A 22,077-nucleotide genomic window follows, 5' to 3' on the forward strand; every position below is an offset into this window, starting at 1 on the left:
TCAGCTTTCTAAAAATGCAGTGGCAAATCACACTGCACTAATGGAAAGTGCTGTGGCCTAGAAAACAGATTTTACTGCTGACAGAATGGGCTGATGAAGCCTGAGCTTGGAAGGTATGCTATTTTTGACTGAAAAGTGGTGCGTTCTGAAGGTTTGCTGAATGCAGTAATGTGATTTCATGTTCTTCTTTGTTAGTCATCGCTAGCTGCTGGTGATGGTAATGGATGCTCTTAATGTTCAACATTTAATCAGCTGAAGTATATGTCTGTCTGCTTTTCTTTCTCAGAATTTGAGAGGATTGTTATCAGTTTCGTATATTTTCTGAAAAGTCAAAAGCAGCTTAGAGAAGGTGAACAGAGATCTGTTAAATCCATTTTAGAAGCCTGTGAGTGCAAATGAGTGATTATGTGAAAAGAATTTGGTCTTTTCACCAGCTGAGGAGATGTCTGCAGTAACCATTGGCTTGTATTCTTTCTCCAACCTTGCCGTGACCATTTAATGAGGTCTGATTCAGACTAATTCCCACAATCTGTAGGTTTTATTCCCTGCTGAGACTGGAATATTTGGATGTCAACTCAGACATATATTTTTCTTTTTAATTAGCACATCTGATTTTTTTTTCTCCAAGGCCACAACCTCTGTCCCAATCCAGGCAGGTGAAATTTCACAAGCGCTTTATCATTGCTCATACCTCAAGCATCCGGACACACCTTTCTAATTGTCATTTATATCCGCCTGTCATTGCCTCTGGCATTTGCTGAGTTCACATTTCCATGTGATTTACTGCAAAACATTTTGTTTAACAAATCACCAGCGCACACTGACAGGGAAGTCCCCCTCAAGAAGCTGAAATAATGATTGCTTTCATATTTGCTATCCTGAAATAGATTCTAAAAAATCAATCTGTCAGAATCCGCACTTTGGATTTTGCATACATGGAGAACTCTTGAAATGGGAAAACTCCGACCTTGAATCTGTGAGTGCTTTGAATTGTAAATGCTTTTTGTAATTTGCTGTGCATGTAGCAGGGTGGACGAGCTCAGAGGTAGCACAGTTAATCCCCAGTTGCAGGATTTTGAGTGCAGTTGGTTTCTGAGTCAGCGTCAACTCTGCAAATATTCAGGTAACTATGGAAGTATTTGGATGCTGAGACTGCTCCTTAGCAGTTCTGGGAGTGCTTTTAGTGGAACAGCCATCCCTTCAGTCCTGTGTACTCAGCATCTGGCTGCTCTCTGAGTATCCTGTATGTTGCAGAGACAGGAACCATCCTGGGCCACTTCTGCCCGTGGCATCTCACTGGGCATGCCATGGTGGGCCAGAGTGGGGTCAGGAATGGGTTTGGAGTGAGTCAGAGCCCTGGCCAGCAGGCTGCTGCCTCATCTCCATGGCTTGGGAGCATAGGGATGACACAGGCAGATCTTTAAGACCAAGGATGAGCCCAGTGCAAATGTTCCCACATGGTAGTGAGCTTCCTTGGTGTTTAGGGCAATCTGGGGTAGGGGACTTCTAATTTAGACCTGGAATTTTCTCTCCTTCTGTTGTATGTTAAACTTTATACCCTTCTGATGTCCTGAAATGACTGTGCAGGGGACAGGCATGTTTGTGTATTTCTGAGTAATGTCACTAAGTGTTCTCAATGTCTAAACCCACTTACTGTTGACAGAGGTGATTCATATGAGTCTTTTGAAAGATTGCTTATGTACCATGATGAGTTGGGCACAATTTAAAAAAACAGCTCAATTTAAGTGGCGCATTCGCTAAATGTAAGCAAATGCATAAAAATAAAACATGGTGAAATATCCATCCTCCCCTCCCCATGTTAGTGGCTGATCTCATGCATCCAGAGTTCAGCCTGGCATAGTGCAAATTTACTGGCCCATTAGTGGCTGCTATTTGAGTGCACCTTCACAAAGGAAAAATACATCTTGAGAATAAACTTGACACGTCAGACGCACCACAGCCAGAGCATTGCAGCCCTGCTTGTCCTTCACTGTGCTGCTCTACTGTCCCAAAATGCACAAAATACTTATTTTGGTTGTTAGAAAATTCTTATTTGTGTGTTTGCATGTGTATTTCTTAACAACAGAATGAAAGCGAGGAAAAGTTCATGAAGTGATTGCAAGTAAAGAACACAGAAAATCAATATGCTGGTCTGAGCATTAGGATTCAGAAGAACAGGTTCTCCTGTGTTTTCCTGGTAGGCTAATATGGATTTTGCTAATCTAGTGATGCTGTTTGAAAACTGAAGCAAACAGTGGTCCTGTCTGGGGTACCTAACAAATTGATGGTGAGAAGGCTTTGGTGGTGGGAGGCAAAGAGCAGATAGTGCTGTGGTGGGGTGTGCACCGGGGGGAAGCCTTTGATGGCCAGGGATGGCTGCTGGGCTCTTTACAGTGTTCATCCATCTGTAGTTGCATGGTGCTTTTTAATGTGTGAAACTTGACGGTCACAGAAACACTGCGAAGGCACTGGGTCTCCTCAGGATGGGTTTCTCTAGTTTGAGATGAACTGACAGATAGTAACAAGCGGAGAGGAGGGGGGAACATGTCTGCTTGGCTGAAGTTTGGAAGCAGAAGTTACTCTGTAGATCTGTGACATGGGAAAGTGGAATGTGTGTGCGGAAAAGAGATGATGGCCTTGTGCACCCAGGTGTCTGTGTCATGTAGGTGTGATGTTACCTAATTGACAGTGCCTCAGTCTCCTGGGCTATCCAAGATGCAATTGGGATACTACTGATAGCATTCTGTTAATTGTCGAGGCAGAATTAAGTCTTGATATGATGTACTGAGACTAGATAAGTTGTGCTCATGAGAGCCATGAACTGATAGAGCTTATCAGACCAGGGAGAGCGTGGCTGATGGGAAGGATGTGAGTCACGCACCGGCACAGAGCGCTGGGGCCTTGGCCAGACTCAGGGCCAGGTTTCTTTCCCCGAGTGAATTTTTGTGGCCTGGATTGAAGTCAGTGGTGCTTTTGGCCATTTCTAAACAGCTGCTGCTTACCGCAATGAATTTCTTTGTTTATTATCTTGTGCTCATCTACGTATTGTGTAGATATTTGAATTAATAGCTCAATCGTGTCAGCCACGAGGGCTTCTGAGCCAAAAATGTGATGTTATTGGTAAGCTTATTTGCCAGTAGTTCTGTAGGAGATGGATGCCTTTCCAGATTACAAGCAAGACTGTGTTCGTTTTGCTGCTTTCCCCTAATTGTCAGCCACATGACATCACACCGCAATGGGACACGAGGCCTTTCTGCATCCCCATGATGTGGGTACAGGCCCTGCAGGCTGGCGCTGCCTGTCCCCATGTCGTGTCTCAGGGCCTGGCCGCCACTCGGGCTGGGTCTGGCTCTAGTGCTCCATGGGAGCTCCTGCATGGCCTGGGGCCTTCCACAGGGGAGAGAGGCCTCTTGTTCCTTCAGTGGCACTGGCTGTTACTTCAGCTCCTGAGGAGCCATAACTGCAGTGCTGGGGATACTGGGCTCTCTGCGGCCCAGCTCTTGGCCCTGCAAGCACTGCCCTCCTCTGCCCTTGCGCTGTAGTTGAAATCTCCCTGCCGCACCCTGCAGTGCAACCTGCACCTCTGCTGCTCTCCTGGGGCTGTGGCTGTGCCTGGGCTGGCACCTCCTTCACATCATTGCGAGAGATGATCCCCAACCAGGGGTCCTGTTGCTATTCGTGACCTGATGCTGCACCCCAGTGCTGTTGGTGATGTCTTTCTCCACAGGTGCTTCCCTCTCTTGCTTTTATTTGTTGGTGATAAAAGACTGTCACAGATAAATAGGCATGTTCTCACTTGACTTGATAATTTGCATGGCACTGCTGAAGGTGATTTATAATTTATACATGGAAAGGATTTGCTGATCTCATTAATAACTTTCCAAACATCCAGATAAACGTGCTATCTCTCTAAATCAAGTGAACTTGAAACAGCAAAGGTATTCACCTGCAAGGGCTTCTGGCACTCTGTTCTTTCCCAGACAAGAGGAGTTTGACAAAAGAATGTGGGAACTGCCAAAATCCGTTTCCCCTTGCAGCCACCAGATCACCCCAAGGTGGGGGATTCCACCTATTCTTGCTAAATTATTCCTCTCTTATTCTTTCTAAATTATTCCTCCCTACTGAAAGGCTCATTGACAGGAGCATACCCAGCTCCTTTGATTTTCAAACAGGGACAGTTTCACAGCTCCGAGCAATACAGCCTGTGCTGGTATTTCTCTGCCTTGCTCCTAACCATCCTGCCAGAGAGCAGGTAAACAGCTTCTGTGGGCTCCCTTTGCACTGTGAGAGGAGGGCAGAGGCAGCCCAGCAGATTCCCTGCTGAGCGTGCCACGCTGCTGCCGTGGGTTTGTTTCATCAGAAGTAATCGCCTCTCTCACATGGATGCCTTGTTATCTGGAGATCTCAGGGTGCTCTGTACACACTCATTGCTTAATTAAACCTCACAACAGCTTTTCAGCGTTTCTATTGTGAATTTTATTGCTGCTTTATAAGTGCATAAACTGAGGCGGCGATATTGGGTTTATACTTTGGGTGTCTGTGAAGTTGTAGAGGTCAATGAAGTGGTCCCAGAGGAGCAGCCTTGCTTTCCCCTCGATGCTGCTTTCTTACCACTATCTCCTACTGGAAGAGGCTGTGTGCATCCATGATCCCCGGGGAGATGACCTGAAATTTACTTAGCAGATTGTGAGGCCAGATTTGCTGGAAAGCAAAAGAATGATGTTTTCTCTTCAAACGATGATACACATCATCACTATGGATGGAAGAGGAAGGTTAGGAAGCTGTGCTCAGTATCTGACAGAGCCAGGAACTGGAGTAAAGAGACCTACAGAAACCCTGTAGCCCTTGTAGCCATGAGATCACACATTGCTGAGAGGCGCCAGGCCTTAGGTGAGAACAAATGTAGAAGGTCAACTCCAAGATGCCTCTCTGTATATTGTATATTGTTTTCTGAATTGGATATGAGTTTGAAACAAATCCGTAACCTCATCTTCAGAATTGGGTAAAAAGAGGTATCTAGAGAAATGGTGGGAGTTTGAGTCATCCTTCTCTGCTTTCAAAAAATCTTTGGTAGAGAATGCCGAGTTCAAATAAGGTGCACTTGCACAGCAGCCATTTCGGGCACTTCTGCAAAGTGTGATTGCATAGAATGGAGAAATGTACAGCTTGGGAAATCTAAGGAGAAAAGCACAAACAATTGAGCTGCTGTTTTCCTGTCTTGTTGAAATTAAGCTTCATGATAATCTTTGCATCAGTAATGAACTAGAAGTGGTCATGCACTCCAAACAGCAAAGGGCAAAGAAGAGAGAAGCAACTCATCAATGTATGACCCTCTCTGAAATGTCATGGGTAATCAAGTGTGAAGTACTTAATGGATCATGATTTGCACTGCACTATTTTGATTGATGTACTACTTAGTAGAGGATTGATAGTTTTTTACAGTGCTGTTGATGGGAGCCTCTCAGCAGTACCTCCTCTATTTCCTCTAGTGCTGGGGAAAGCCGAAGCAGCATCTGTTTGAAGCCATTGTGTTCCAGTGTCTTTGTGAAACGGTCAAAAATAGTGCAGAGTTGTTATCTTGCTTAGACCCTGATCTCATCAGAACTGTCTATATTTAGGCATCTTCCAAAACCTTTGTGTCAAGCAATTCTCTAGGAAGACAAAAATAGCTTTTTTTTTTTTTTTTTTAAACATGCTGTACGACCATTTAGAGAGGATGTGATGATTAAACCATATTAAGGCATCTTGCTGTAGCTCTAGAGCTATCAGCTTTCCGGTTAGCTGGGAGGACTTGGCTCCTGTGGTTGTGATAGGAGTTCAAACAGTAGCAGAAAACATTACAGCTCTGCTGCAGTGAGTGGCATTCCATTTGCACAAAGGAAACAGCATTAAAGGATTTATGTGCAGAATGAATCCACAAATTCTTGTCAATAGGAAATTCCTTGGAGGGGATTAATGTAATAATTACTTAAGGCAAATTGCAATGTCTCATTAGCATATATTATTAAATAACAGAAAATAACTTCTTATTTATCTTTAATGCCTTAATCAGTACTTATTTTCAGTGCAAAACTTCAGATGATGGCAGTTAGGAGCAAGCATATGTGTTAACTGGTGATGTTGGGGATACGTGATAGTAGTTTTAGGCCTTTCAGTGTCAAACTGTACAGCACTCTGTCTCAGGCTTTATCTAATTTAGGAAGTTTAATTGCCTTTTTACAGAGTTGTCAAGATTTAGGAGATGAGAGATAATCCCCCGCTGGCCGGACAGCGCTTCGAGATGGGGATCTCTGTTCCCATCAGTGCTTTTACACAGCTGGGGAGAGGAGCTTGTAAGCAGGATTAGGGCTTGTTAATGTGGAGATTCAGGGCAATTAACCAGCTTTCACTGTATATTTTAACACTTCACTCATATTTTTTCTGTAAAATCTAGTCGCTTTAAACAAACAAAACCATCATGCCATCATTTTATTTAAAAAAAAATATGAAAAAACCTCTTAAATGGACTTAAAATCTGTTAGTTTAGCGATTCTTCTCTTGCTGCTTCTGTTCAAGGAAGGCTGTCAACTTGTTTTTCTAATTGAGTAGTTATTTGAAACTGATTAGTTGACTCATCTCCTAAATCTCCCAGCTTGCAGAAAGGTGATTAAACTTTCAAAACTGGATGAAGTCTGTGATAGAATGCAGTGACAGCATGAGCAGCTGGAGCTGGAGAGCACCCGGCGCTGAGCTCAGTACCATGTTAAAGGTGCTCTCAGCACTTGCACAGGCGTGCTGGCAACACTAGGGTTGTCCGCACTGAACAAAGGAAGGCAGCCCAATTTCTGCATTAGAGAAAGACAGTATCTTGATTTAAACTCTTATTAATTCGTAAATTAATGAAAATTTGAATTTTTTATTAAAATCGTTGAGGTCTGGTTCCCCAGCTCAGCAGCACATCCTTGTGCATTAAATCTCCTGGGCGTCAGGAGCTGTGTGTGCCTGTCATTCCCTGCTGGGCTGGACGCATGGCTGTGGGCAGGGCAGGGCGTCCTGCAGCCCTGGCAGAGCAAGCAGCCCTTCCCATTTCCGCTGCCCGAACGCTGGCCGCTCTGCCTGTCATTGCCGGTCCTAGCAAACTTCTTCCTGCAGAGAGCAGAGCAGCCTGGGATTTTTGTTGCTCGTGGAAATTGCTGACTTCTCACTAAGACAGGGTTTTTATTTTTATTTTTTTTACCCAGTCCCTTCATCTTTAGCTTTCAATTTTTTTTTCTTGTTTTGATTTCAGACCAAACAAAAGGGCAGCAAATAGTGGGCTCCTTTTCCTTTTACAGTGCCTTGATAGAGACTTCCCAGCTGAACCTCCTAATGTGAGGCTGGAAGGTAGGCTGGGGAAAAAGTGGTGCCACTGCTGAGTGGCTCAGTGCCCAAGGAAGGGCTGAGGTCCTGAACACTTTCTTTGCCTTGGATTTTGCTGGTTGGGTTGGCTGCCTGGCCTTCCAGGCCTGGAATTGTCACAGGGGCACCTGTGTACGTTAACAGGCATACACTGTACTGATGGGATGTGTCTGAGAGCACGAGGGCTTTGCCTGTTGACAGGGAGCAGCCATGCACTGACACCTTTGATGTGCTGTGGCAATTGGCAGCTGCAGTTACAGGTCTGCGCCTCATCCCTTTTCTTCCAAGGATGCAGAAGGAGACCTTGGATGGTTCTGGTGGTCCAATTCCATAGCAGAGATCTCCCTGGCTACCTGCTCCTCACATCTTTCAGCTTCTGCCAGGTGTAAGCAGGTGAGCTTCCTGTTCTCCAGGTGCAAAAACTGAACTATCCATCCACCAGTCACTGACACCATCCTTTGTCCTCACCTTGTGATGGGTTCAATCTAGGCTGAGCCAGCACAAGGAGGGAAACTGCTCCAAAGTCCCAAAATTGTCTTTAGCAAGAGTGTTTGTGCTTCTGCTTGTCATTCATACGATAGAAAAATGGGCTTGGCATGTGGAAATACTGCTGTGCTCATTGGAGAGGGGTTAAGGACGTGGAACTCAATGTGTAGAAATTATACAGTTGTTCTTAAAAGGAGGTAAAATAGGCAGTAAAGATGTTGCAGCATGAACATCAAAGGAATGTGACCTTACTTGGAAACATTATTTGGTAGGTTGCATCTAATTCTACAACCTGACTTGTAAGAAAGGCTGAAGAGAAGACACTTTTATTGTTTTTTTTTTTTCCCCTCTGGCTTCTAAGGATCTTTATTTATCACCCTCAGGGGCATTACAGTGAGTAATTAGATTGGACCAGGAGAACGACTTAATTTTACAAGAAACTCATTAATTCATCCTATTTAAAATCTTCTCATTTCACCCAAAACCAATTATGCTTGTAGTGGCAATGATCTGGAAAGGCATTGTCTCGTAGGCATTAGGGGGGCCGTTGGGGCTCCCCTGGCATTCATGTTGGGGAGACAAGGGTGACTCCCTTTCTTTGACTTTTAGGTCAAAAGAACTAGTCGCTGGGACAGCTTGACAATTAGAAAACCCTGATGAGCATTTGGAACTCAAACAGCTGTACAATAACAGAGGAGTTCATGGTGCGGGGCAGAAAGCTCATCAAAAGAGACTATCCAAACAATTGAGTTCTATAATTAACACACAAAAATCTGCTCAGAAATGGTAATAACAGTAAAAGAGAGCTGAGAAGATGCTGCCTACTTATGTGGCAGATGTGGTTTTGTTACAATCTGAGGGAGAAAATCCATCCTTTTAAAGAGTAGGAGGAACATTAGAGGGGGAAAATAAAAGTAACTTCTTATTCCTAAGGGTGCAATTAAAGCATGAGCTTAAAATATTTTCACACAGACAGGAGCCGTAGAAAAAATAACTGCTGACGACAAAACATATAATGTGCTATCAAAGTATTTGATACACAAATTTCTTTTCAGTCTGAAACTTGTAAGAAAAACACTGCTGTATTTTTTCTGAAATTATTTGTTTTGTCCCTCATTTAACCAGGAATATTATTCTTGTTTTTTTCCTCAAAGTTGGCTCCAGTGCCTTTCCACCCGCAGACTGTCAGCAGCATTACCCATGTGCTCAGTGGACACGGGAGCACCGTGAGCATCTCTCATCCACTGCTGACCCCATGGTGGCTCTGTCCAGGGGGAGCCCATCCCATGCAAGCACCTTGACGGTGGCACATGCAGCACTGGGGTTTGTAAGGGATGGCTCTGCAGCCCAGGCTGCATGTGCTCCATTTTCTTGAACAGCTTAAAATGCTGAAGGGGCCTTTTCTCATTTTTATGCAGAAATCAGAGGAAAAAAGAATCAAAGTTTATTTTAAAATAGTTTTTAAAAATATTAATTCTTTTTAGTTGCAGTAAAATAGAAGTATGTGACTAGAACTCCATGCACTATGAAATTCTGAAATCGCTGCCTGAAATTTTCTAATGGAGAATTCAGCATTTGGCAAGAGCTTGCAAGCAGACTTTCTAGCCCACACATGTTTTTTACTTTAAAAACAACAACAAAAAAAAAGCCATAAAAACTAGAAAATCAGGTTTTAATGAGAAAAATGAAGTTTGAAAAACGGCCTGAGAAAATTTACATGGAGATTGGACTGAAATTCCATAATTCTGAGCGCTTCTTGCAGCTGTGACGTGTGTCGGTTTGGTCATTTTTGTTTTAAAAAAGAACCCCTGTGGTGCTGGCTGGCACTGCTGGACAAATCCCGCCTGCCTTTAAGGGAAATAGAAATCAGATAGATTGTAACATGGCAACTCCAAGATATCAGCATGTTTATTTCAAGCTGACGTCCATTTAGAGTCAATGAGATTTGTTCTAAAAGAAACGGTGAGCATTTTGATACTGAAAATATTTTTCAGAATTTTCTTTGGATACAGTGCAGAGGGCCGTAACCTTGCTGTGGGTGAGGTGAATGGGAGAGAAGATGTCTGTTTTTCTTATTGTTGTTTCTTTAAGCTAACAGAAAGAGCTAATTAAGGCAAAGCTAAGGAACACAGTTTGTACAGCACACGTGAACTCATCTTCTCACATTGGAATGTTTTGAAAGCTGTGTAAGAGTGCTGCTCATGGCCCGCCTTGCCCTGCAAGCCCTTCCTAAGACAGCAGTGGGATGAAGATCTGCAGGCAGGCAGGGTGTCCATGGAGCAGGTTCTGCACGGGCTGTGTGCTGGCCTCTGAGCCAGGGAGCTCCTAGGCAGCTCTTCTGCTGCCTGCCCTGGCTCTGCTGGTCATGGCTGCGGCCGCGGGACTTTGTGTGGAGCTGCCCTAGCAGGATTAGATTTAACCAAGAAGTGACAGTGCCACCGAGCTGTGGGAGTAAAGACTGCTGGCTTAGTGCAGCGTGTTCTCTAATGCAGTTTTGTGCCACGTGCTGAAATGTGGTGAATCTCAGAGCACACGGAAGCAAGGAGAGCCGATGGCTCTGTGCAGCTGGAGCAAAATGGCTGTGTGCGCTTCAGAGCAGTCACTGCACTGGGAGAGCCTTCTTCAGGTCTTGAAATATTAATGATTGTGGCTTAATATAGTAGAAAGCAAAATACAGTGCTTCAAACAAAGGGGAAAAATCCTTGACTTACAGTCTGTTGACCTTGCAGTACCCACTGCATCCATCTATTACCTGTAAAGGGAGTGAGCAGAGGGAGGATCCTCAACCCTGCTCCATTTTTCTACCTTTCCAGTAAAACACTGGAGTCAGTGCAGAGCTTGCAGCTGTGAACAACACCATCAGAGTGCTCTAATACTGGGGAAATGCAAAATGTAGCTCTTCATTTAATAACTTCTGTGAACAATCATGCTCATATTAAAATAATGTTAGAGTTCATGTGTTTTTCTTTGAAACCCTTGAATAGCAGACGGAAGCAGTTAGTGTGCTCTCCACTTGGACTCCTGTTTCCCACTGTACTGACTGTGCTGCTGGGCTGAGGCAGAAGAGCAGAACCAGGACTGAGATCTCAGCTCAGAACCAGCTGCTGTTCAGCTGGCTGCAGGAGGGCTTGTAGCAATAACACAGCTCGTTCACCACGTATTGCAAAGAATGGAAAATTAATTTCCTTTTTTTTTTTTTTTTCCTTTTCCTGATCCATTCACTTCACAAGCAGGAGCCGTGGCTGTGCCCAGCTGACAGGCTGTGCCCAGGGTTGTGCCGTGCTGGGGGCACGCTGCTGATTTGGCCCCACCACTCCTCCTGCCAGCACTACGGTTTCTGATTCTCCTCGAAGCCCCAGAGCCATTTGAAGCAGGGCCAGAAAGCACCTTGCGAGTTGAACCTTATCTAATTGCGCGATGTGTGTAAACTCCGGAAGCATAAATCTCAGTCATTTGAGCAATGTGTTTTTATAAGATTCTCTGGTCCAGTGGCAGCCAAAGCGAGCAAAAGCGAGCCGGTCTCCCAGCGCTTCTGCAGATGGTGCACGGCACGTTGTAAAGTTAGGGCTCGTTAGGGAAATTCCAGAAATGGCTTTGGTTAATGAGGGAAGCAACTTGCTGGTTTATAAATGTGTTACTAAACCCCTCCCTGTTCCCAGTATGGACAGCTTCATTAAAGAAGGGGAAGGAAAGGAGAGCAGCTGATGGAAGGTGAGCAGGAGAAGGAGCCTGAGCTGGACAGGGCCGGGTGGGAACTGCGCACTGCATTGGGCAGGGAGACGGGACCGTGGCACTAGGGCAGTGATAAATGGCAACGTGTGAGGGGGACTTGGTGTTAGGGCAGCGATCGGTGGCCAAACTTGAGTGGGAGTAGTGCAGCAAATGCCTGGAACTACCTTTCCTTTGTACATGTTTGTGTACTTGCGTGTTTTCTCTTTGTCCATAGTGCTGAAAGCAGGGTGGTGGTTGGCTTTTATCTCGAGCCAAGGGAGAAATTTCTGAGATGGCATACGCGTTAGCCACTGTTAAAATGTGTTATTAATGATACTAATGAGTTTTTTCCAAGTGATGTAAAAGTACCCATCCGTGTAAGCATTGCACTTACAAAGATGATGTCATGGAAAGCTTGCCAAGCCGCACATGGGACCTCATGCCAGTGGTGCAGTCAGTGATGAGTCCTGGCTTCGGGGAGGGGAGAGCACTGCTGATTTCCTCTGCTGGGGATCGGGAGCCAAATTAATTCTGCCTTTCCAGGAGGGAGATGAGCCATTTCCGGGCATGTCAGGCACATGGCCTTGCTGCCAATCACAGTGGGTTCCTGTCCCATTCCCTCTTAAAAATTGGCAGGGTCTGGCTGTCAGCTGCCATTCCTTAAGCGGTCATAGAATGAAGCAATTGCACCCTTTTGTTGCATGCTCTGGTGTCTGTGAATGCAGGTGGACGTGGGTTAAACAGCGTGCAGCTCCACAGTAAGCACAAAGAGGCAGCTGATTTTCTGGCAGCGTCAACACAAGTCCATAATTTTTTTTTGCCATCTCCAAGCCAAGATGGCTCTTGTTGGAATTAGAAATTGGTATCTCCTGACATAGGAGTACTCATTAAGAGTATGATGATTTTAATGCTTCACCTGGGGCTAAGAGGACATCATTAGATCCTTTTGAAATGTCTCCTGCCTTGATTTTGAATAAGTAAGGCAGAGATTTATGGCCGCAGTCTGGGCAAGTAACACTCTCCCTTCCTGTCCCTCTCTCTAGCTTGCAAAATCGGATACTACAAGGCGCTCTCGACAGATGTTGCGTGTGCCAAATGCCCGCCTCACAGCTACTCCATCTGGGAAGGCTCTACCTCCTGCACCTGCGATCGGGGCTTTTTCCGAGCTGAAAATGATGCTGCGTCCATGCCCTGCACTCGTAAGTTGGTATTTAAACACTTTCTTCCCTTTCCATCGCCTGTTTCTCATACTGCTTGGAGAGCTGTGTCTAAGAAGTCCTGCTTCTGATAGCAGTGTCCATTAGCTACTGCAGCTCTTTGCAGAGGAGGTTTGCATTTTGGATCACGCTTCTGGGAGAGAAAACACTGGTTTTCAGCCCTGAATTCCTAACAGTGATATGGTTGCACTGACCCTTGAGAGATTACAGTCTAAAGACTTGCAAGCTTCAGCAATGGAAGTAATTACAGGTCTAATTTCCAGTCTGAGGACCTGTCTAGTAGATGACATCACTCTCCATATTTAAATTATTGGTATTTCTAGAAATTGTGACACCTTTTTTTTTCATAATTATACGATAAGGAGTAAATATATAGTATTTATAATTTCATTAAATATCTAATTTGCACAAACTATTGCTGATGGCCCTTAGGAGTACAGGAGTGTTCCTCCAAAAGGCATGGTAATAAGAAATTTTAAACCTTAATGAATAAAACCTCCCCAAAAGTATGGTTTACTTTATCCTTTGTATATAAATACATCCTTTGTATATAAATGCATCATGCACAGCAAATGGAATTATGCTTCAGTTCCACCAGAACATTTTCAGCATGAGAAACAAAAGGCGTAGCACGCTGAGCACACCCGCCGAGTTACTGGAACAGCTCCTTGTCCTGTGTGTTGGTTAATGGGTTAGGCAGCCAAAGACCTGAGACTCTAGACATGCCCTGGTGTTAAATCGTGATCATCTACTGCCTTGGTTTTTGTTTCTGCAGGAGCAGAGTAGTTTGAAACTGTAAGTGAAAGGGCTGTATTTTACTGGGGGATATCCATGTGTGACTTTCTCTGAAAGCTATTGAAAATGCTTCCAGATTTTTGGAGTTCAACTGTATATTTATGTAGCGTGTGTGTCTGTGAGGGAAGGCTGAGATATTTCTTTTGTAACATTTTAATATATTCCAAATTCATTTTAGAGAGATGACTCACATTTGTTTCAATCTTAATTTCTCCCTTACAAGGCAGAAACAAACTATGTCCATAACTCAGCAGCACTCATCCCTTTCCCACACCCTGTGATTCCAGCTCTTCCTCAGTGATCTCCTTCCTTTCAGCTGGGAGTTTTGCTGGGTGGTGGCTGATCTGGGTATAGTCAGGAGCAGCTGCTTTAGCTTAGTAGGAAAGCAGAGAAGTCCCTGTATCTCTTGCCAAATGCTGACTGGGGATAGAAGTCTAGCTGTGATGTGAAACCTCACTGAAGTTGAGTGGGATCGTGCTTTTTGTAATACTGTTTACACTAGAAGATTTCAAACTTGACCGTTTTGATAGGGAAAATGTCTTTAGCAACAATAAAACTACTGTTCAGAAGATACACTCTAAATAGCATTATACCAGCAAAAATTTTCTCATAAAGCTCTGGTTGTAGCAGCTGACATACTGACCAAATAGAAATCAAATTAGGAATCAGCTGGTTGAATTTAAATAGGCACGTGTGGGACTGAAGTATGAGGAGAGAGCAAAATAATTCCAGATGGGGGAATTGTGAGCAAATGATATGTATGTTTGCTTACATTGCAAAATGTACTCTTGCAAGCCTAGCCTTTTTTTGTCAAGTCTTGGACTTGCTTCTGGCAGCCTTCCCCCTTCTGGTATTTGGAGGTCAGTCAAAGTTGAGGTCCCCTGTCTTGGTCTTCTATAGTGAAAATATGGAGAGTGCAAAAGAGAGGGCAAGGGCCTGGTGTTGGCCACAGCCTTCATCTCTGCAGATGTGATGTGCAGAGAGGCAAGCCAACAGCACAGTCCCACGGCCGCCTGGCCCTGGGAAGCAGGCCTGTCTCTGGACATTTCATAGCTCTGAATTTTCACCAATAGCTTAAGAGCTGCTTTTTCTGTGATCCAACATGAAGTAAGACTCAGAAGTTATTTTGGAGCTGGCTGGTGGGGCTGCTTTGCTCACTCACACCTTCTCTTCATTGCTGGAGCGTGGCTGTGGTGGTGGCAACTGTGCAGGCCCTGGATGCAGCCCGTGGGGCCTTGTACAGGAATGGGGTCAGGAGGCTCCTGGAGGGCCATCCTTTGCCACACCAAGTTGCCTTATTCCCACGGGTTTTAGGCAAGTGCCAGGAACCATTGGAAAGGCCTGTATTGAAGGAAGGCCCTCCGGAAGAAACTCCCTGTTTGTCTGCCTCTCCTGACAAGATGTGGAGACAGAAGGGACCGTAAACATCAAAAGTTCTTTCAGATAGATTCAGACTCTAATCAGTTCTTACCAGTTGGTTAAACCAGGTGACAAACCCAATTCCCTTGTGCTGACAGCCATAATAATCAGGCACCTTCTTTGTTCATTATGCTCTCTTTAACCCTGGTATTCTCATTCGGCCCTGCATTTAGTAATCGCTCAGTGTGACGGCACACTAATGAAGAAATAAAACACAGTATCAGAGATCCATTCTTTTAGCAAAAAGATAGACTGTGCTCCACTGGCTTGTAAAATCAGCTTTCTGTTCACTTGGAGAGCTATTAGACCAGGTGAATAAAAGTAACATTAGGTAATTTGGAGACAACACCTGGAATGGACAGAGGATTGATCCTTTCTTTCTTATTTCTAAACAGTTTTTAAGATGAAGAACTTCAGGCTTCTTAGGATGTGTTTTTGTAAAACTTTGACCCTTGGCTATTGATTTCCTTTGCTAATAGGCTGGCTGGCCTCGTCGTTTATCTTGCCTTCTAGGTTGGGTGAGGAGGACTGTTATGACTTTCCATTAGGCTGTCTGTGCCAGTGGATGGCAGGGAATTGGTGAATTCCCTTTCCTTTCCTTCCTCACAGCTCGCATAGTACGTACTAAGCAGCTCCTCCTTCCTGATGTGCTGGTCAGAGGAGGTGCTTCAGAGTTTCCTGGTTCCAGAGCACCACTATCTGACATTTCTATCCATTGTTGAGTTGTAAAAACTGTGCTTAACCTTCAGTTCAGTCAGGCATCCAATCTAAACAAATAGCTGAAGCTCTCTGTTTAGCATTCTTCTCTGTTTAGCTCTGCTGAAGTGAGTGGTTATGTCTGCCCTAAATCTCCTACAAGAAAGGGCAGAATGTGGCTGGACGTGAGTGTAAGAGACAGTGGGCTGTGTCGGAAAGCCAGGCAGGCATAGACACTCTGACTTGCACATACTTAACTGATGCCTCTTTTCCCTCACGCTTCCCTCATGGGAATAATAATCATTGTGTCTGTCACCACCAAGCTGCAGAGCCGCCCTGGATCTGCCTCATTGACCTGTGCTGGGAGTTTAGACTTTGAATGCTGAAGCACAGTGGACTTGTCAGCTGTGTGCTTGGGCGTGGAGGTGGTTATGATTGACCTCGGGTTCACTTGAGCACAAACTGTGGCAAACACAGAAATTCTCCCTTTTGGAAGCATTGCAGAAGTTGCATTAGGGCAAATATTCAAACCTTCTTTGTATTTTAGTACTTGCTGAGGGAATGGGCCTTTCATAAGGTTAGCAGTCCAATGGGGAATAAACTGTCTTACCAGGATACAGATCCATAAGGCTGATTAACAGTCAGTCTCAATCATGATCCTCATTCTGGACTTTCTGTAAAGATGTGGCAGCGAGACTCCCTGAATCGCAGCCTGATGCAGGCAGGTGCACTTCCCACCCAGACTAATGGGTGTTGGTCCCACGTCCCCACTGTTAATGAGTCAGGTTCTCAAACTGTTTCTTAACAAACAATGCTTACATTATGAGCAAATATGGGATGGTTTTGTATTGTTTATATTGTCTGTTCAATTCTGATTATTAATGACTTTTAATTGGGAGCCCTCTACAAAATAGAGATTACCAGGCTGTCCAGCTTGAAATTTGTCTCAGTAAGTGACCCTGAAACATTTAGTCTGTTGTTCCACCCAAACAGTCACTGGTTGATTGGTATTTTGGCGTGCCCTGAAATATTTCCGAAACCGTTGCATTTAAGACAGTTTATACCAGAGAAGCTTAGAGATAATGAGGGTAAATTCAGTGAGATGCATGAGAAAAGTGCCTGCTTTAAAAGGGCTTTCTCCAGTTCAGGTTAAGAAATCGAAGAACCTGACTTGAAACAGCAAACATCACTTAGTTGTCTTTACATTCGCCTCTTCTAATTGAATTTAGCACAGTGCTGTATTTCCTCCAGAAAGTATATTGTTTTTAAATTACCATTTCAGTGCTATTACTCAAGGCCCCGGCTTCTAATGTTTTCTGACAGTTATCAGCGTAATGAACCATAATGAAATGATGAGCAATCTACAGTGGAAACTCGATGTGGATTCCACTAGAGCTGTGTGACTGTTGTTAAAATTTGAATGCACATTAAAATAACACTGTCCTTACTTGTTCCCAAGGTTGGGGTTTTAAAAAAGGTCGGAAAGGTCTCAACACTTCGATTTCATAAATGTTAGTCTAATACATGCCCTGAGCTCAGTCTTCTGTGGCACATAATTTATCTAAGAGAGAAATATTTGACCTGCATTTTCAAAAAAGAGTGAATTTACCTACCTAATAACTGTGCTTGTGAAGGAGTGATTACACAGGAGCTGATTATTTGGGCATATGTTTATTATGGTTGCTTAGACTTTTAAATAAACAAATGTGCCCTTTTCCTACAGCTTAACTTGTGCCTCTTCTGAATTTTGAAACGTACACTGATTATCACTGTTCTGGCTTTTATATAGAAGAGTAAGAAAGTGGGATACAGTGCACTGCCCTGTGGTGGCTGGTATGCTGTAGGTAGTTGTGTACTGACTGTGCCATGCTTTCTCCCCAGGACGCTTCTTTGGCACTGAGTCAGTCTAAGCCGTGACATAGAAGCCCGCTCTCTGTAATGTGAAATATCTGCCAAAGCAGTCTCTGTTCTTCTGATACAAAATTTATGGCATAATAATTCTTCTGCACCTTTCTATCTATTCTCACGTTTGTTAAATTATTTCATTCCTAAAACATCATAGAAGATTGTTCGTTATGTAAGCAGCATGTCAGAATGTCTTGTAAGGTACAGTATGGCAGCTGCAGCATCAGAGCGGTGGGTAGACAGCATGGAGACAGTGATTTTTCCTCTCCAGGTGTGCTGGGGAAATAGTTCCTCAGTTGCTGCCAGAGAGGAAGGGCTTTTGGCTGACAGGGATCCCAAAGGAAAAGGCTCTTTTCTTTTGTCTGTGGAGACAGACTGGGGGAATCAAGAAACCACTGCGTAAGGAGAAGTGGTTAAGAGAGGAGACGGGAGTAATTTGACAATGTGTGTTTATAATCAGTAAGCTTAAATTCATCATTCCTTTAAATACAGCAACTGTTTATTAGCTGTCTTCTGATTTTCTCTCTCCAGAGCCTTAAATTAACTGAGATGTTTATTCAATTAAGCGGGGGCTTTGATTTGGTTAGTCAGGACCCAGTTCTGTAGAGTCAGTGGAGTAAATTAGAGGACTACCAGGGTAAGAAATCCAGCAGTTGGGCCAGTGACAAAATGACATATTTCTCTGGTTGGATTTCTTCCCTGTCAAACTGTCAGACAACCTTCTGGTATTCACAGTAGAGTTTTTCTTTTTATCTTGAAAGAATGAGTGGACACATGGGATGTTGTCTGCTTCGCAGCATACCAGAGAAGACACGATAATGTGTCAGAGTACGCGGTGCTGCACAGGGTTCTTACAAGGCAGTTTTTGGAAGAGAAGCTCTGAGCCCACAGAATGGCACCTGCGAGCATCAGTTTTCCCACACTCTGCCAGCAGTAACTGGACCTCTTTGCTTAACTCCCTTCTGGAGAGAAGAGGAAATATCCATTGCATTGTTCTCTGTGGTAAGAAAACAAAGCCTATTGTGAAGCTGGTAACCAGGGTTCTTTGGCAGCTAAGTAGGAAATTGTACATGCCAATAAAATGGGCATTTTATCACTGGCACTGGCCCAGGATCCCTAGCTTGGCAGAACTCCCATTAAAGTCAAAGGAGTCTTGCCCGAGTAAATAAATTAAGAATTGTTTACCAAATCAGATGCCTTATTAAAACCCCATTGTAATGCTAAACATGCACAGAAAGGAGAAGAGACAGGGAAAGGAGCAGATGACTGATATTTCAAGTGGCTGCTGTGTCTTGTGGACTGTTGACTTTGGTCTCACGGGTTGTAAGAACACCTGATCTATAATGATAAATGATTGGGAACAGCTGGGCAGACAAGAAGCGTTGGTGCTTGTATAAACTGGCCACAGGAACAGGAGACCTATCCACAACTGCTGAAAGAAGCAATTAGTGGTCACAACGTATACAACTGTGACAGGAAAGTGTGTGCTTTATTTCTGAGCCCAAACTTACACGGCCCAGGAGTTTACTCTGCATTATAACTTGACATTCAGATGGGTGAAGATCAACAACTAAGACTTATCTGAAGGGCTTCACAGCTCACACACTGAAGCTTTATTGACAGCTCCACAGTTGTCCATGTTTAATGAGGCCTGATGAAATGGAAAAAGGAGGCCAAGGTGCTTTTTCTTGAAGCTGTGCCTGGCACTGCTTTGCCAGATGTTTTAGTGAGGCAACTTAAAGAGTCTAAAGACATCGATCCTTTAGTAATTGCTTTCTTTGCATTCACTCTAAGAATAGTAAGCTCTTTATTTCACACTCAGCCCTGCCTACAGGGAGACAAATTTTCAGATCATGATTGAGTTATGATATTGATTAGAATCATTAAAGGCTATCTGTACAGTAACGGCGTCGGGAGGTCACATGGAGAGCAGCAGTGGTCATGTTGGCTGACAGGAGAGCTGAAAGCCCTCGCGCAGCCACAGCGCCCAAGTACTTCAGGTAACCCTTCAGAGACACTTGATGTACTTCAAGTGGCATTTCATTGCTCTCTGTATATGTACTCCAGAGTTCTTTGGAGTTGTTCATTGTATGGATCTTTTCTTCTTTGCACCTCTGTATTTGTCCCCTTTATTCTGGCTGTGCTGTACACAAAAGCTGCCTCTCAGATCTCGTACAGCAGAGACGTGCTAAACTTTTCACTGCTTCCGATGCCACATTTCCAGTTAGGCTTTCCTGCCATTAGACAGTTGGAAGCTTACTTTCCTGTGCCTGCTGTTCCTGTAATTCATCAAAGACTTAACTTTTAACAGCTTGTCTGTAGAATAACTAAGGCCAAGCTGCTGATTCAAATCAGCCCGTTCGTACTAGACTGCTTTTACGGTACAGTGAATTGTAGCAGTCTGTTCTGTTGTATGAATCTTGTTTGTTTTTTAGCAAATTAGCTCAAGGTTTCTGAATATCCCAACTTCCCTTTGAGATCATTGGAGATGCAGAGGGTCAGCATCTCTCTGAAGCAGGCTCATGAAGAGGATGCTTTTGTCAGCCTTGGTAGGAAGCCGTTGAAGCTTACTGCCCTGTCTGACTGATTAACAAACACGTCATTGGCACTGTGCTGCATTTAGCAGTATGTTTATAGGGTTTTTCTGTTTGAGGGTGAAGTGAGAAAGCTTCCAACTGTAGCAGGCTATCGTCTTATTTTATTGTTTGTTAGAATAATTTTTAAACCATATCAAGCTAAGGTCTGCTTTTTCTGCCTCAAAAAGAGTGATATTTTCTTCAAGGAGAGTATGGGAATGGTTAAAGAAGATTAAAGTCTTTTCTACATGCTTGAGGTTTTCTGATGTCTGGTGGGAATTGCCAATGAAGCTTCCTTCCGATTTCACACTGTCAGGCAAATGCAGACTGAATGCAGGGTGACAACCCACTTGAAAATAATTATCCATTGCCCTGGCTGCAGAGGCATCCGTTACCCGATAGAGAAATGTGCTTTTACACACATGCACACGCAGACTGAATTATTTTTTTAATCATTTTCTCCTTCCAGGGCTAAAAAACCTCATCCTGCTCGTTACCATCCGCATACATATCTTTTGAAAGCATCTTCCTTTTTAAAAAGGGTTACATTTTAAATGCACTGATCTGGTGACTGGCAGGATGCTCATAATGAAGGCTTGCTTCTTTAGGGTATGTACTTGAAATATCTCCATTAGCACTTCCTTGGAAAGTGTGGGTTTAAGCTTGTGTTTTTAAAAATGTTCTCCCACAGATATATCTTTCAACGTAATAAATATTAACCGTACCATAGGTTAATGGTACATAAATGTGGTTACAGTCCAAATACTGATAATATCAGTGTAGCCCTTACTGGGTAATGTTGCTGCCAAAACGATCCACTGCCACCCTCAGTGACTGAGGATGGAGTGGCACGAAGAAAGGGGCTCCTGGCACAGAGCTCTGCCAGGGACACCTGGGACAGTTATGCCTGGCTAGGGAGACCTTTGTTCTCAGTGTCATCAGAGTGGTCTCTTAAAGTCCTAAATTTCCTTTCAAGGCAGTAAGTGTCAGAACCCTGTGCTGAGGTGCTTCTTGGTTTGTTTTGTGGTGTTTTTCCTATTTCTACCTGACACAGCAGCTTATTGTGGTTACTCAGGTCCATTAAAATTGGCCAGACTGAAGCCCACTGCTTTCATCTTCAATGCTTTGTTTATGGGGCATCTTAGAATAGGAGCAACAAACTTTTATTCATCTGCAGCTTCAGTCAGCAAAGGCCTCTGCAAGCTGCTCTGAATGCCTGCCCAGCATTTGGGGCTGCTTTTTTCAGCAGTGGGCTTCTGGCTTCAGTCAGCCTGGGGCAGTGAGGAGCATGTCTGGTCATACTGTGGGACAGCAGAGTCTCTCAGGAGCTGTTTTGCCTGGAATCATTTATTTCTCTTCTCCTTTCACAGCCCTTTAATCCACGCCTTCTAACCATACACTGTTGCTGAACTAAATTAACTGGTTTAGTGAAGACAGTATTCTCTATGTCAAACAAGTCTGTCTGGTCTGGATGTAGAAAACTGTAATTGAATTTACTATATACACCCACAGAGGCTTTCAGAGAAGCACCGTGCTGGGCAGATCAGTAATAAAAAAGGAAGATGTAAAACCAGTGATATTAAAACCTTTGCCATAGCCATTTGAGTGGAGTTCCCCAGCACAGCACACCTGCAGCTCTGCCCTCAGATCGCAGGGCAGCTGTTTCTGTGGGCTTGGCTGCAGCAGGCAGGGCAGTGGTGGTGTGCCTGGCAGGCTGTGCCTTCTGTCTGTGGGCTCACAGCAGCGGCAGCAGTCCCAGCACAGTGGCATGAGCAGTCTGTTGGGCAGGATGCTCTGTGCTTCAGCCTAGTGGCTCGGTGGGGCTCACTGCGTGTGGTACTTTCCTTTTGTGGGTGAGGTTGATCCCTGAGGGCATCTGTTCTGAAATCTGAACA

At 44.2% G+C, this 22,077-nt stretch overlaps 1 protein-coding gene across 4 annotated transcripts in view; it reads left to right on the forward strand.

Annotated features, from left to right (window-relative positions):
- The window catches only part of EPHA4 (EPH receptor A4), a 92,576-nt gene that overhangs the window by 22,855 nt on the left and 47,644 nt on the right, over positions 1 to 22,077 (forward strand). For 3 of the 4 annotated variants that reach the window (XM_048954907.1, XM_048954909.1, XM_048954908.1), the window contains exon 4: positions 12,618 to 12,773. In XM_048954907.1, the coding sequence (XP_048810864.1) occupies positions 12,618 to 12,773 (156 nt within the window). Of the gene's footprint in view, positions 1 to 7,665; positions 7,771 to 9,017; positions 10,508 to 12,617; positions 12,774 to 22,077 lie in introns of those variants that run through there. The other variant, XM_048954910.1, reaches the window with a different exon arrangement.

Source organism: Lagopus muta, chromosome 9 (genome assembly GCF_023343835.1).
Source record: "Lagopus muta isolate bLagMut1 chromosome 9, bLagMut1 primary, whole genome shotgun sequence".
Lineage (NCBI taxonomy): Eukaryota > Metazoa > Chordata > Aves > Galliformes > Phasianidae > Lagopus > Lagopus muta.